This window comes from Indicator indicator, chromosome 7, assembly GCF_027791375.1.
Source record: "Indicator indicator isolate 239-I01 chromosome 7, UM_Iind_1.1, whole genome shotgun sequence".
Lineage (NCBI taxonomy): Eukaryota > Metazoa > Chordata > Aves > Piciformes > Indicatoridae > Indicator > Indicator indicator.
Window position 1 is genome coordinate 25041721 of NC_072016.1, and position 17174 is coordinate 25058894.

At 37.7% G+C, this 17174-nt stretch overlaps 1 protein-coding gene across 1 annotated transcript in view; it reads left to right on the forward strand.

The window, feature by feature from the left end:
• The window catches only part of NRG3 (neuregulin 3), a 364488-nt gene that overhangs the window by 328270 nt on the left and 19044 nt on the right, over positions 1–17174 (forward strand). The window contains exons 5-6 of the mRNA XM_054382363.1: positions 5093–5195; positions 11997–12123. Coding sequence (XP_054238338.1) covers positions 5093–5195; positions 11997–12123 — 230 coding nt within the window. The remainder of the gene's footprint in view (positions 1–5092; positions 5196–11996; positions 12124–17174) is intronic.

The window sequence follows — 17174 nt, forward strand, 5'->3', positions numbered from 1 at the left end:
AGCACTTTTCACATAAAAAGCATATTAATAAATATGCTTTAACTACTCTCTTGCCTTTTAACTAATGGGAATCAGTATTTTATTGGAAATCTTGGCATTGTATATGGGATCTTGGGATCTGTGGGATTCTCACATAGAGCTCCTCTGTTGTTCTATCTGGGACTTCAAGGATGCAGGACACCAATAAGGGCATAAGCTGCAAATGATACTATAGAGGTTCACCTCAGTATCAAAGTTACAGCTCTGCAAAACATTCTGATATATGGCATGCTAAGAGGTGTGTCAGAGAATGCATGGGCAGAGAATAAAGTGAAAGGAAAGAAGTGGGTCACAGTGAGGTTGCATCAGAGATGACAGTGCCACTTTGGTGAACCTGCATAGCTTAGTTTTTGCATAGGGACAAAAAAAAAAAAAAGCCTGCTTTCATGATGTCTTGTAATTTATTGAGGAAAAGCTAGTCTGATGTTCTATCTATTAGGCCATTCTAACTTCTGTTAACTCATAACTGGCAAGGAAGGTGAAGAAGAACATCACTAAATGTTTTGGTGAAAAGTCAGAATTTTTTCATAAAATTTTCATTGTCATTCATTGATGGTAAAAAGTGCATAGAAAGCACTTGTTTGTCTTACATCCCAATGACAAAGATATTGGGTTCTCTAGTTTCATGCTATAGCATGTTGATACTTGCAGCAGTGCAGAGCAGATCTGTTTAGAGGAGGGGAGTGAGAAAGGTAAGAGACTGCTAAACATTTCTGGATTCTGGTGTTTTTTGGGTTGGTAGTAGAAACTTCTGCAGAAAACTTAATCAGCACATTCATTTGCTGGTTTTATTCTTTTTCTCCTTTATAAATCAAAGCTTAAGTAATGCATTTATATGCTAAATGCCTTAATTTCTCTGTTGGCTCAGTTTCTGAATATTCAATAATTATTCTTTGTGATTCATGTGACCACACTGAGATTTTATTCAAGAGCCATTGAAATAAGCACCACAAAGCAGAAAGCTACTGTTTGTTTTGTTATTCATGCACTTAGCCACATGCACAATGCCGCTCTTCATATTTGAAATATGTTTCAAAAATATTTCAATGAATTCAGAAAATGTATAATCGAACTAAAGGATATGGTGATTATAGCTGGTGGATGATGTTGTGGATTTAGGTGCCAACAAAGGCTAACATAATCTATTTTAATTAGCTGCATTATTTTTTCTCAGTAATATGGTTAGAAACGTGGTATCTCAAGGACCTTGTACCTGTGTTCTTCCTTTTGTAATAAAGTGACAAAGAAGAGGCAGGTTTCATCTTGTTTACAGAACAAAACTATTACGTTCTGTCAAAAAACAACCATGAATCGGCCCTACTGTTTTTAATCCTCTGAAGACATACATGATTGTTCCAGCAGGTCTTTCCACATACATAAAGCAGACATATGACAGCCTTTAAGGATAAATTTTTAAGAGCAAGAGAATAAGAAGCCCCATGCCTGGATTATGGCATAGATTTCTTATGGTGTAACAGACAGATGAAACTTTCCTGTCATGCGAGTGCTGGAAGAAACTTTTCTTCCATGGGTCACCAGTAGTCCTTTTGTTTCATAATGATAGCACACTTGTCAGATAAGCTTAGAAAAAGGAGCACTTAAAGCACAAAAAGTTTCTGTTCAGTGGGGTAACATGACAGAATAGAAAGGAGAGAGACTTTTATAGCAGGAATGAAAATAAAGAGAATCAATGGTTTAGATAACAAAAAGGCTACACATGAAGCAGCAGATACAGTGAATGGGGACTTGTCTATGGGAACAAAAACTTTCGACAGGCTTTCTGCCCATGTGAATTTGTCTTGTCTTTACGTGCAGGGAAAATTTTTGTTTCCATGATTTTTATTAAATAAAATAAGCTGCATCTAAATAGTTTTACTATGTTATTTTTTCATCCTTGTGATCTGTGGTTGTATCTTCTTGGTATACTTTTTCTGTTTTGTGTAATTTGAATGCTTGGTGCAATTCTTGTTCTGTAGTCTAAACTCCTCAACTGGATTATCCAGGAATATCCCTGGTAGGTTGTATTTTCGTTTATAGTGGAAATATTTTATTGGTTCCTCATTAAATGAGGAATGCTCTCCCTAGAGTATTTATTTCAAGGGAATATAACTAAGGTATTTTACTTCACAAGACATATGTGAATATATATGAATAAAGAGAGACATCATTTCAGTCACACTTCAGATTACCTTGGGAAGTGTGTTTCAGTATGTAAACGTGTATGCACATCAAGTAAGGAGAAGGAAATTATGGCTCTCTTTTCTACACACTAATTTTCTACAGCTTTCTGTTCTATGAGAGCAGAATTGCTTTGCAGTACTTGATTATAGCCTTCTGTTTTATTTGAAGATTCTTTAGAGTACACCTTAACTAGAGGATCTCAGCTGCACTGTACAGATTTAGAGCAACAGTGAGGTTAAATCAAGGCAATAATGAGGAGACTTTCAAAGTCTGCAGAGAAAGATAATGTTTCTAAAGTAAGAAGGTGGAGGGTTTTTTGTTGTTTTGCTTTTGTTCTTGGTTTTTTGGATTTTTGTAAAGACAATATGGATGATTAGAAAATGGTGAAGTACTTAACTGATATATATTTTAAGATATTGGAGACAAAAAATGGTGAAGTCCAATACTATAAATAAAGATTTAAAGGATTTTTAAAAATTGAGGAGCCTAAGAAATGGAGTAAAATTTGTCAAGTTCTTAAGTATGCACTGTACAAAACAAAAAGGGAAAAAAAGCATTGATCAGCATGTGTTAGAAAGCTAGTGACAAGGATTAATCTGACTACACAAAATCTTCACATAGTTGTTTGAGAAAGATAATGTTGTCCAATCTCTGAATTGCTTCTGTTTTGGTAGAGGTGTATTCTAAATCATCTTTAAAAAGACAGTGATAGCTATTCAAGACTAACAAAAGACTGTAACTGCTTTAAACTTGCAATTCCACTGAAAATCCCCACAAACTAACTAAATAAAACTGTATTTTCTGAGGACTTAGGTTGAAAGAAAAGCAAAAATTAAGTTTTTTGCACTATACTTATATGTTTCTTTTAATAAATAGATTTTTTTTTTTAATCATATTCAGTGTTTGAAGTTACAATTAAGAGATATGTGTGCTTTAGTTGTGAACTTAGACAGTAGGTATTCAGGCAGAATAGATACACAATTGCTGAACTGAACAATTCTTTCATTATTTGCAAGAGTCATCCACCTCAACATAAGAATTCAAAATTTGTCAGATCAGTCGTTTGTGTACTGCAGTGAAAATGGCAGGTGGATAATAGTGTTTGCACAGGCTAGTATAAACAAACAAAACAAAACACAATAAGGAAATTAAACCCTCAAACATTTAGTTCATTGCCAGGGAGGACTTACTGTCCAGATCCAAATTTTATACATGCCAATGAGGAATGGGCCTGAAGCTCCCCTGGAATCAGTTTTACTGCAATATTATTGAGATTTCCTATTGCATTACAACCTTTCCAGATATATTTTAGACATGTAGAAAGTGTAAGTTATTGTATTTACTTTTTGTTTTTAAGATAATATTTTAAAAGTGCAAAGTTTAGAGTTTCAAAATTAAGTGAGGGGGGAAAGGTCAACAGGAGCTGAGGACATTTTGCATCTTAGAAATAGCTTCTGAATCGCCATGGTGTTCTTTCAAGCAAGTAACAAAGCAACTAAAACATAAACACTTGCTACTTGTACTTTTAATTTAAATATCTTGTGAAAACGGACTGAGATTTTCTCAAGAGACAAATGACTGTGTTTTAGATTCCAAATGTTTAGTAATAGCACTGTGATATTGCTTCTTGAGAAATTAATAATTAATACTGATTAGGGTACTGTACATAGTCATCAGTCATTACAACACCACATAATGTTTGGCTAAAGTTCCAGTTTGGTGTAGATTTTTTTAATGTCTTTGCCTAGATTCACCTTGGTGTTGTCATAGAATTTTCATCTTATGAACCTGAGACTTACGAAGCTGAACTTCGGAGTTGCTGTCACCCATTTGATGAATGTATCTGGTATTCATATTAATGGGGGGATCTGCACTGAAGATCTCCAGCCTAGGAAAGAAATGTAGGTTTGTCAGTGTACAGTGGTTGTACTGTGCTTTGATAGTCCTACATGCTGTTTTGCTACCTAAAATATGCATGTTTAAAGAAAGTGATCTTAAAAAAATAAGTCTGTTTAGCATGTTAGCACCTTGGACTAGAGAGGAAGTTGAAATATTAAAAATAAAGTGTAACACTTGAGGATTTGTCGATGAATTCAGCATGTGAAACTCCAGTTGCTTGTTAACCTCTGCTGTCATGAATGAGTGTTTTCTCTTGCTTTCTTTCTTTTTCTTTCTTTCTTTCTTTTTCTTTTATTTATTTTTTTTTATTTTCATTCTGTTCCTGTTTTATTAGAAGATTATGAGATTTATTAAATAAATTTCTTCTCAAAAAATAGACTTCCATGAAAGCAATATCTGGTGCATTGTAGCATAGTAATCACTGGGTTCTATCCATGTTGATTGAATTAATTTTTTTGCTGTGGTATGTTGTATGTAAACTTCAGGGAATGACATGGGTGTGAAGACATTGTAATCACCATTCAGTCAAAACCAGCTTTTCTTATCTGGGTTAGCTAGAAAAGAATTCTGAATTTTCTGGGACCTTGTGAGAGCTCTGATATGTCTTTGTCTTAAGGCAGAAAAACCTCCATGGTTGTAGGCCTCTTTATCCTATTGACAGTATGAATTGTCTATTAAAAAAAAAAAAAAGATGAAAAAGGCATGTAGGGCAGAGGAAATATGAAACTATTCTAATTCTTCTTATTACGTATTAGAACCTACTTCTAAAACTTTCCTAGGAGGCCACAACTCTTTGACCCTTTTCTGGATGAGAGGTTCAGAGAAGCATCCCTTCTGTTGAGGAGATGGCCAGCCCAGACCTCCAGATCTTTCATATCTGTCTATCATTAGTGAAACCATGATGTGCTGAAATCCACTTTTCACAAGTACTGTTTGCTGATGCTTTCATAATTCTCAATTTTGCTGTTCACAGAGAGTGAAGAAGTGTACCAGCGCCAGGTGCTGTCCATTTCCTGTATCGTCTTTGGCATAGTCGTAGTGGGCATGCTTTGTGCAGCGTTCTACTTCAAAGCAAAGTAAGAGCCTTCATCTAATGTGTTTGTTATGTAGCTCCTCTCCTTTTTACAGCTTTATGATTCTTCAGTTTCTCCCCTCCTTTTGAAGCTGTTGTTTTCTCTGGACAGGTAAAGCAGTTCCCTATGGCTACACTATCTCAGCAGAAAGCAAAACCAGTAAACAGGAGTAATATGTGGGTTTGTTTCCATTTTCTGATATCAGGAAAGAAGAAATTGTGTCCTTCCCAGTTCTTTTTTTGACAATAATAATTTTGAGTCCTTTACTATCATTGCCCTCTATGAAAATAATAGTCTAAACATGCCATATCTGATTTGCTTTTCACTTCATATCCCTGAATATCCCTTTGGTTTCTTTATGCTGAGAACAAAGGTAAAGTTAGAAATGCAGAAATAGACAAGTTCTCTGCAGGCATCTGCAACCTGTAGTAATGGTTGTAAACTGCTGATGGAATTGCAAAATGAGTATCTGTAATGCACAAGCACATTGAACTGTCCACGTGGTGGGATCATCTGTACTAAACTATTTTTAAGTGAAATATTCACTTTCCACTTTATGCTCTCAACTGAACATTATTTTATAGCATTTATTGTTATGTGTGTAATTTGAGCTTCAAAAGCCTCATAGCAATTACATGACATGCTTGTCAGTGCCACTGTATCTATAAATATGTTCTGTATGGTTGTCATCCCTCATTCTTGTTCCAGCTGGAGCTAATGAGAGAACATATATCAATATAAATAGTACCTACATGAAGTTAGTCATGATGGCTGAGTATCAAAAATGTGGAGGTTTGCACTATTAAAAGTTCAGATGCTTATCTGAATCCCCCTTTTTAAAATTTATTTTAATGGATATGGAATCTGATGAGAACTACCCTCTATTTCTTTTTAAATAACACAAAATTTACACTTCTATCAGAGGAAAAAAAAAAGTTGGAAAAGTCACCATGCCTCGGTTTTATTTTTCTTTTTCTTCCCTTCAAGCTTCAGGGGTGGTTTGTACATGATTTGAGTTAAGATTTCTGTTAGTTAATGTGTCATCTAAATGCTGCTATGCATTCTAATGTCTTGAGGGTTTTTGATTAATTGTTCTTTGGACCTAGAGTATGACAGTGATGGTAGGTGGGACAATGCTGTGGCAAGACAGCTTCTCTTGACAAACTCCTTGGTTGTTGTATGAATTGTGAGTAGAGAAAGCTGTTTTGTCACTGCATTACAAATGTCATCATGTATTTTAGATCTGTAGAACAAAGAAGGAAAGAGAGAATAAGGTGCTTTTGTTCTTCCTGGAAAGGCTTGGGACAGTTGAGCAGGAAGTGGGGGCATTAGGGTTGGGGCTTTATCTGTATTATAAATATAATAGTTAGGAGTTACTGGGAAGAGTGGAAGTGTGCTTTTGCCAGGTTCTGGGAACTGAAGTCTCAAGAGTAATGAGAAAATGGGCACCTCCAGTTCAGTCAAGAGGTCTTATCAAATATATGAGATGCAGTAATGGTAAGATATGAATCAATTGCTAACTCCCTGTGTGCTGGTTTGGGGCCAGACAGATCATCTCTTGCCCCGAAAGGGACAAAAGAATGAGACTCACACAAACGGATTGTAGAGTGATGGAAAGTTTAAATGGAAAAGCAATTGGTGAAGCTACAAAAGACTACAAAGCATAGTGGCAAAGAGTATCCCAAAGCGTACAGAACCCCTCACAGAATTCCCAAAGGCTTCCCAATCCTTCCCTTCTTCCCACCTGAGGGTAAACCCAAACCCCCCCAGGGCTCTTTCTTCCCCCTCCCGCTGCTAGGCAAGTCTCAGGCTGGCCAGGTCTGAGACTGCCCCCCCCTCCATTCTCCTCCTGGCATTAGGCCTAGACAGGCCTAAGAGGCCTTGAGGATACTCCCCCGGCATTACCCGATAAGAGAGGACATCTCCCATGGGAGCAGAGGGAAGAAAGAGGAAGAGAATGACTCTGCAGATGGCTTTATAGGGTGCAGGACTTATGGGTAGAAATACGTCATTTCCTGTGTCCACCCCTGTGGGTGGGCACCCAGGACACCAGAGGTGTATCTCATGTAGCAGTGGCAGGGGGCACCCAGCCTAAACTGCCACACCCTGGCTGTGTCTCCATCTGGCAGAGTGTCCAAGAAGTAAAAAAGAGTGTCTAGCCTGGTTGCATAGAGGCCCCATAAACCAGTTTGGTAACTATGACATTGGGCAGTGTCTTAGGGTATAAAAATGAACAAATTAAGAGTGCCTCAACGCTTATCATACATTAGCTTTTAGCCAACAGATTTTCATGAGCTTCTTCATTAGGCAGATGTATCTTGATCATGCTCTACAACTACCTGAAGGGAGGTTGTAGCCAGGAGGGGGTTGGTCTCTTCTCCCAGGTAACCAGCACCAGAACAAGAGGACACAGTCTCAAGCTGCGCCAGGGGAGGTTTAGGCTGGAGGTGAGGAGAAAGTTCTTCACAGAGAGAGTGGTTGGCCATTGGAATGGGCTGCCCAGGGAAGTGGTGGAGTCACCATCCCTAGAGGTGTTCAAGAGGGGATTAGACGTGGCACTTGGTGCCATGGTTTAGATAGGCATGAGGTGTAGGGTGACAGGGTGGACTCGATGATCTTTGAGGTCTCTTCCAACCTTCTTGATTCTTGATTCTTAAGAGTTGTCAGAGCATTCCTCCTAAATGGGGGATAATCCTTGAGTTTAATCTGGTGCATCAAAATTTTGAAATATTGCTAATATCTATCAGGAACTCTCAGTGGTGCACCCTTTAAGAAGACACTGACTGACATTTTTTAGCCTGACAATTTTATAATTCCTGCTGCTAGAAATAAATGCTTCTCTGTGCATTACTTAATTAAAAGTCCTTTAAAATAAATTCAGTCTGAGGATGTTTGGAAGTATTATTAAGCCCTATGTTTTTCCAGCTATTTCTTTTAGGGTAATCAAGAAAGCACTGTAAGCATTAGCTATGGAGGGAGAATACAGTAATGGAATGATCTTTATGACTTTTATAAATGACTGGTAACTTTACTACTTGCTGAAGTAACGATACTTCATTGGGAAACTCCTCTAAAGTAGAACACGTATCAGGTCCACTTGTTCTGAAAACAAAAATTATAAAATAAATATATTAATTGGTGAACAATTTTGAATTCTTAATAATTTCTAGTTTTATAACTGTGAATCCTATAGTTTGGCAAAATGAATATATATAAACCTAATATTAATGTTAGGCTGCACGAACATAAAAGGAAATTAATTATTAGAGCGTTTCTCTCAGTAAATTACCTTCATGAATCTCATTTGTAATGTTAAAGATTTCAGCAGTGGGGGTGAATATTCCAGTTTACTGGTGTGTTTATAGATGTAGAAACAACTCTAAACCCAAGTGTTCCAAATAAGAGTTCCAAAAAGTTGTAATTTGTTTTGATATTTTCCTGATTAAATTCTAAGAACATGGACTATATAGGAGAGGTTCATGAAGTTTGATGCTGTGGTCATGTTCCAGTGTCTTTGCTTAGACTTCATATGAAGTTTGCATTCAAAAACAATCATAAAAAAGGCTTAATGTTCCACAACCATTATGGAAAGCAAGTGGCTGGCTTTCCAGTAGGCCATATTCTTATATTCACACTTTGTAATATGTCTGGCCAGAAACTAATTATTCATACAAACTCTAGAGTTGCTTTTTTTCAATTTCCCCTGGAATTCTGAGAAGCTAAAGAGTTTGTTTTAACATTTTGCAAATTAAATTCCTCAATTTCATAGGTTTAGAAATGTGTAGATATCAAAAGACTATTTTTAAAAGAGATGTTTCAGAATCAACTGATTAATTAATTTGACGTTATAATCCTTCAGATTTTATATCTATGAAGGTTACTCTGATATTAACATTATAAATTGTTTTGTCTAAGGAAGAATTCTGGAAGTTTAATAAGTTTTTGTGCTTGAGAAATTATATCCTCAGCTACCCATATTCATAAATCTTACTAATGATGAGCTTCTAGTAATACTCAAAATGTGCCATTCATATTTGTAGCATGCTTACAATGCAAATTCCTTCCTTTTTGATTTACAATGTTGTTTCAAAATAGGATGTAAGGAAGAAGTGTAACAGGTGCTTACAGAGCGCAAAGATTTATTATAGCTGATGATGTGTATACAGAAACATGCTGTAACAAATATCTGCTTCTAAGCAGATGTTTACAGCTTGAATTTAAGCAAATGCTTAAATTGTGCAATGCTGAATCAAAACTAAGGGACTCAAAGGCAGAGGAAATCCCATATACTTATTTCAATATATTTTTTTAAGTATTATTATACTTGAATATCTGACCTATGATATTTCTCAATGCTTGCTTTCTTATTGAGGGAACTTGTCCTTTCTCACAATTTTCCCCCTTCACCACTTAAGCAAGTCATTTTCATCTGGTTTCTTATGCTTTCCTGTGCCAGGCACAGACTCCACTGGAAGAAAATAAAATGACTTCTATACTTCATTCAGTGTCAAATTCATTGCCCTGAGTCAAGTAAGACGCTGTCAAATCTGACAATGTCACGAGGCTTTCAGCAGCAAAGTCACCAGAAATTTTTTGAATCATGGCCAAATCATTGTTGCTCAGAGCTTCAGTCTTGAAGCTCTATTTCTTTTATTTCTTACTGGCACTTCTCTGAAATCACTTTCTTCTGAAACTTGGGTCCACAACAATGGCTGTCCAAAAGCTGTTGGTGGTGTAGCAAAGTGGCAAGTTCTTGACCTTGCTGGGCAGTTCCCAGGGCCTTTGTGGGTTCATTGCTGGAGATGTATCTGCTGGGTGGAAAAAAGAAAGTAAGAAAGGAAAGAAATAAATAATTAAAATAGTATCGTGGTGTTATTTCTTGTGATCATTTGAAACTCATAGTCTGAAACACTGTAGCTTATCAAAAGAATGGAGAATGGTAAGAGACCTTAAATATATTTTGCTAACAGTTTTTGCCCCACTGAGTATTCTGTTTGCAGAAGATAAAAGAAAATTTCAAATTTGCTGCCTCATGTCCTCAATCCTTTACAGAACTTTAAAACTCAATTTGTCAATATAGTGTGGCAGAAGCAGAAAGCCTACTTAGTTTGGAAAAGAGGAGGCTGAGGGGGGACCTCATGGCTCTGTACAACTACCTGAAAGGACGTTGTGGAGAGGCTGGTGCTGGTCTCTTCTCACAGGTAATTAGTGATAGAACAAGAGGGAATGGCCTCAAGCTACGAGTGTGTAGTTTTAGGCTAGACATTAGGACATCTTTCACAGAAAGAGTGGTCAGGCATTGGAATGTGCTGCCCAGGGTTGAGTCACCAACCCTGGATGTGTTTAAAGGTCATTTAGATGGGGTGCTTGGAGATATGGTTTAGGGGTGAACTTTGCAGAGTAGGGTTATCAGTTGGACTTGGTGATCCTGAATGTTCCAACCTGAATGTTTCTTTTCCAACCTGAATGTTTCTGTGATTCTGTGAACAGTGTAGTTATCTCCTGAATATTGCAAGTGATTCATCTAATGGCATTCCTGGCTCTAACATACTGGATCTTAGTATAATACCTCAAAAAACCCAGCCTCATATACCATACTGATGGGATTTTTTTGAGGTTTAAGCAGGTAAGCAAAAGCTGGTCTAAACAAAATCATAGAATCATAGAATCAAGAAGGCTGGAAGAGACCTCAAGGATCATCGAGTCCAACCTGTCACCCTAAACCTCATGACTATCTAAACCATGGCACCAAGTGCCACATCCAATCCCCTCTTGAACACCTCCAGGGATGGTGACTCCACCACCTCCCTGGGCAGCCCATTCCAATGGCCAACTTTCTCCTCACCTCCAGCCTAAACCTCCCCTGGCGCAGCTTGAGACTGTGTCCTCTTGTTCTGGTGCTGGTTACCTGGGAGAAGAGACCATCCCCCTCCTGGCTACAACCTCCCTTCAGGTAGTTGTAGACAGCAATGAGGTCACCTCTGAGCCTCCTCTTCTCCAGGCTAAACAGTCCCAGCTCCCTCAGCCTCTCCTCATAGGGCTTGTGCTCAAGGCCTCTCACCAGCCTCGTTGCCCTTCTCTGGACATGCTCCAGCAATTCAACATCTTTCCTAAACTGAGGGGCCCAGAACTGGACACAGTACTCAAGGTGTGGCCTAACCAGTGCTGTGTACAGGGGTACAATGACCTCCCTGCTCCTGCTGGCCACACTATTCCTGATGCAGGCAAGGATGCCATTGGCTCTCTTGGCCACCTAGGCACACTGCTGGCTCACATTCAGGCAGCTGTCAACCAGTACCCCCAGGTCCCTTTCCGCCTGGCTGCTCTCTATGTTATATACTATGTTATATACTATGTTATAGGCCAAGTCTAATCAGCTAGTACAAATCTTTGGTTCTCAGTTTTTATAGCCAAGAGGCACTAATGCCTGCTATATTTGCCAAAATCTTTGTTCTAAATCAGATCCAACTGCTTTTTAATATTTAAGCCTACTTGCAAGCTATTGTTAAATATATAATAGATGGTCTTAACAAAATTCTACACTAAAAGAACTCACATGATATTCCAGTAATCTGAGAATAGAAGATATTTTCAACAGAGGAGCTCTTTTTTCTTTATCTCTTTCTTTAGCCTTGCCAGAAAATGACCACTGCATTTAAATATTAGACGCTAGCGAATTACATCAGCTGGTTAATCTAATGCAGTGAAGTTTTGAACAAAGGGAACTATGGATATAAAAATAACATGGCTATAGTAGAAGGTCAGACTAGCTCTCTCTCACATGAATTTTATTTCTCTCTGCAGGAAACAAACAAAGCAAATTCATGAACAGCTGAAAGAAACACAGAATAGGAAAACCTACAGCCTAAATGCTTCCAGCATGATGGCAAAGTCAGAGTGTGTGGCACAAAGCCGAGTCCAGCTGCAAAATGTAAGTAATCCTGCCAGCTACAACACTTAATAGCCTGGCTGAGTTCCTGCTGCTGATGGCAGCACATCCCCATGTTGCTGTTACCATCTGAGCAATGGGAACAAGAATTACCATCTCTTTCACAGAATATTTTTTATCAGGCCTGTTAATGGAAAACACCATGCAGGTTTTTTTTCCTAAAGTTATTTCTGTGGATCCTGGTATATTTTGTTCATGCAATAAACCTTGCTGAACCCCCTACCTCTAATCCAGCAGTGGAAAGTAATATTATAGTTTCCAACAGTACTTTAGCTTGTATGTATGGTTTATAGGTGAAGTGAGGGTCCTTGATCTTAAGGAATGTAAAGTTTTCCAATAATCAATGAACCTGCATGAAAAAAATGTTGAGATTTTTCACACTTTAGAGTAAATCTAGTAACATGTAAAATGGTTGCAAACATGTAAAGTAAACATGTAAGTAAAATGCTTTCATGTTTACTAGTGAAGGTATAAAATGAGAAACTCTGCAGATGATCTCATTTTCCTGGGTCTTGAATTAAAGAGATTTCTGGTACCAGAAAGTTTGTTCAAACTAACTTTGAAATTTTTGTCATTTTCTCTATATCCTTATATGTAAGTTAATACAGTCCCACAATCATGAGATGTTTGAAATATATTTGAAATAACAAACTTGAAGGTGATCCATTTGTTTAGCCCTGGATGCACGGTATTTTCCAGTGCATGTCACTCTCTTCCCCTCTTGTGCATATTTAGTGCTGTCTTATTTTGAGCAAGATCTTAGGAAAGACTGAGAAAGGTCCTGGTAGCAATATAATAGGAAATCATGAAAAATAATATTGAAGCCCTTCTAACTTATCTTGCTTTTGAAAAAGGTATCTTAGCTTTGCTTAAAGGGCTGATTACCTTATTTGCTTGATTCCACCCATCAAAAAGTGAGGGTTTAGCAGAAGTGAGGACTCATGCCCACTAAGCTATAGATACCTGAACTCCTGGTTCACACCCAATTAATGAGGAAATAAGTATAAGCCCTTTTAACCGATTCAGAGTAAGCAGAGCCTCCGTGCTCTGAGAGAGGAATTGGCAGAGCATTGCTTATGTTCACTGAAAGTTTTGGTTTATAGGAGCATCACTCTGGCCATGATATGCTTTGTGGTTCAGGAAAAATATGCCATAGCTCTACTAAATTGACATAATCACAGTGAGAACTTTGCTTCTTTGTTTCACTTTCCATTCATTCTGTCGTATACTACTTCCAGCACTTCTTGAAGTGATGTTGGATTAGAATGATAGCAACAAAAGGTAAAGTTGTAAACAGCTTTTGAAACCCTTTTGTTCTAACATGTAAAGTAGGTCTTGAAAATGCTAAGAATATGTCCTTTGCCTTTTTCTCACTGCAATTCAGTGCAATATTTTGTCAAGACAGCATCACAATGAACTATTTGATATCTTCAGTGCAGCTGACAAACACATCAGCTAGCATTATTTAAGTCTTTTTCTTTTGTCATAACAATAGCTACAATGGCTGAAGTAGCAGTTTGTAGATTCCAGATATTAGAGATTGAAAACCTTTTTTTTTTTTTTTTTTTTTTTTTTTTTAATTTTAATCCGAATTTCCTTTTCAGCTTTTAATGCTGTTCAGACTGGCATTGTCAGCGCTGGTAATTAACACACCATTTTCTTATTGTTGTGGCTGCTTTCAGGCAGCTGTTTTTTTTTCCTTGCGATTAATGCATTTTCCCTTTGGGAACAAAGATACTAAGGAAGAAAAACAGAATGACCTTGTGCAGGATGTAGCGTAACACTGCAAGGTAATAACAGTTTCTATTGTTAGCAAGATTTTAGTGCAGGAATGCATGTAGGCAGTTCATGAAATATTTACAAAACTTGGCAAATTGGAGGGGGAGAAAAAGGGCAGGGGGTATGGCAAGGCAGCAGAAAAGAAATTTGAAATGGTATTTCGTAGAAATAGCTGAGTGGCTCTCCATCAGAGGCCAGAGGTCTGCCCAGGGCATATCTGCTGGGTGGGAAAGGGGCCAGGCAGTTGCACAGGGAGGGGAGCACTTAAGTAAATTAAGGTGGTTATTTTCTGGAGACAAGTCCTCTGGTCTGGCATTTTGGTTTATGTAATCCCAGAAGCCATTTCTTCTCCCCCCATAAGTGCTCCTTTTACATAGGAGAGCTGTCTTGCTGGTATGTCACGTTTCTCTTTCCCTAAAAGGTTCTCCAGTATTTTTCACCTGCCTGTTTTGAATAGACGTGATGTTGCTTTCCACCTTTCTTTTTCTCCTTCTACACAGAATACATTAGTGTAGACATGAGCATAGTTGTATAAGGTTCCTTATTCTTGAAGGCTCTTGATAACTGTGGTGGGTTGAAATTTACCCCCCAACCAACTGGAGAATTACCCCCCAAAATGAAATTGCCAGACTAGCTCAGTTTGGGATGGAAGGAAATGAAGCTGTGTTTACAAGCAAACTACAATCTGGAAAACTGAAATGCAATTAATATGTACAAAATGTACAATATCTTTATATATTTTTACAATTTATAAACAACACAGAAACTCAGATTGCCCTGGACAGCTCCAGGGGTACCTGTTCACCTTCCCCACTCCCTCCCTCCTTCCCATTACCTCACACATTAGTCAATACAGAGATACCTCTGGCAAGGCTATGGAAGAGAGGGAGAGAGAAAGGTCACAAACAGAAGTGACAGGAGAAGAGAGCAAGACCTGTTTATGTCTCTGCTCTATATTCCCATTAGGAATGCAATGAATTATATAGACCTTATCATTATTTTTCCTTTTACATCCAATGGTAATTTATTTTTAGTCTTTGCAGTCAGGGAGTAGGCTAAAGTTCCACCTTCAAACTGTAACAATAATTATTCTAATAATGTCTGTTCTGAAAGAGCCATAGCACCTTGATTCAAATGTTGCTACATTTAGTAAAGGTTGCATGGATCTTTCCAAATGCTATGTTGTTCTAGAAAGAGGTTTTACTTATTTCCTAGAGGGTATCAGTGTTTCAAGCCAATTGTGGTTGTAAAGACAAAATGACAAATCTGAGTGAAGTACCTTTTCTTCTCATTCCCTTTTAACCTCTGACTGGAATTTGGGAAAATAATTATTTTCTGTTACTTATTTTCAAAATTAATTTTGATTCTCCTTTTTTAAATGAGAGAAGCCATGTGAATGTATCAAAACTGCTGTTAACAGAAAAATATTTCATTTTCCAACCAAGTATTAAAACTAATTACAATTTTGTATTTTGTTCTTGTCTAACTCGTTATACTTGCAGCTTGCTTACATTAGTGAAGAAGGTAAAGGACTTCAGTCCCCATGATATCCCACCTCTTTGCCAATTAAAGCTTCTTTGCAGTAGTGTGATAAGAACCATATGCAAGGTTAAAAGCTCTGAATGCATCTGAAACTTTCAGAATTCTGTCACTGCATCATAGAGTATAGGTTATCACGCAGCAGTCCATGTTTCAAAAGGCAGTGTTTAAGAGATGGATATGAAGTGTTAGACATTCCCCCAAGTTCATTAAACATCCATATGGTAAGCTTGCTCTTTAGGATGTGAATATTCAAGCTAAGCAGCTGAATATTCAAAAAAATGAAAAAAAAAAAAAAGGTCATCAACTGAAAAATGTAGGCTATTTAGAAATCTTTTCACTGGGGTTTTTGCCCTCTCTGATCAGCAGGGCAAGCAGAAGCAAGGAAGAATGGCCACATCCCTGCACCTCTCTTGGCCAGTCCCAAGGCTGAGGAAGAGGAGAGTCAGGCATTGAAGTTAAAACATGGATGTCTCCCTGTGTTTTGCTATATTCCAGGGAATAGTGGTTTTTGTTTGCAATGTTTTAAAGTATCATATGCTTTTCCTTCCCACACTTAAATTCATTACATCCTCCACTTCCTTCCTCTTTTCAGCTGTAGATTCTATGAAGTGAAAAAAGGGTTTAGATGGTGTCTCTCTGAACTCCTGCTGCTCATAGCTGGTAACTGTGTTCACCTCTATTGAGTCTATTTCTCCTGGTGTCAATTTCATTATTTTGTTAGGGATACAAATTAGATGAAAAAAAATACTGTATGCTGTTCATAAATAACTGAATCCTTCTCCTAGTATTTCTCCTGAATCTCCTTCAAGTCAGTTGCTTTGCTAAAACATTCTGGCAGCAACACACTTCATTCCTTGTTAGGTTGTCTAGCATCTTGGATTTGGATAGTACCACACTGGTGATCGTACTGTAATTCTTCAGTCAGAAAGAGAAACACATGACAGTTTTTAATGCAGAATCTTTGAAGTGCACAGGAGATGCAGATTTATTTCACCTAATGTATGAAACTTAGAACTTCCTACTATTATGTACCCCTTCCTAAAGAGATTCTTTTCAAGAGATATTTAATTCATGTGCTCCACAAGACTGCAGCAAACAATTCCATATCCTCATAGGCAAAAGGAGGTAGACTGTTGCTCTCAGCTGCCCCTCTTAGAAGTGCCCTGTTGCCCCTCATAGACTGTGCAAGGGGTGAGTGGAAGTGTTGTGGCTTCCTGTTTTTCTGTAGCTCACAAATCCTCATCAGCCTTAATTTGATCCTGGTTACTAGCTTCTTTTTTCCACTTTAACTAGAGGGTTTCTTTAAATTCTCATTACTTGGCAAATATGTCATACAATTAAAAACAAGCAAGCAAATAAGCAAAAAAATACTAAACCAAACCCACCCCCCCTCCCCCTTCCAAAAAAATCCAAACAAACAAAAACCCAACCAACACCACCACAAACAAAACAGCTGAAGCCTTGCTATTCCTTTCGTGATTCTGAGAGCTGTTGTGGTTGTTTAAAGTAGTCTTTTTCACCTTTGTGGATTTTAATACCTTCTCCCATGGTACTAAGTGGATCTATTAATTCCCTATCACTTTCCTTCTGAGGTAGTTAATATGCTCTTCATGCTGCAGTGTGTGGTTTCACTTTTCACTCCACTTGTTTCTAATAGCTTGTAATCAGTAGCTCCAGGTTTCTGATATTCTTATAATGGGAGGAAAGAATGC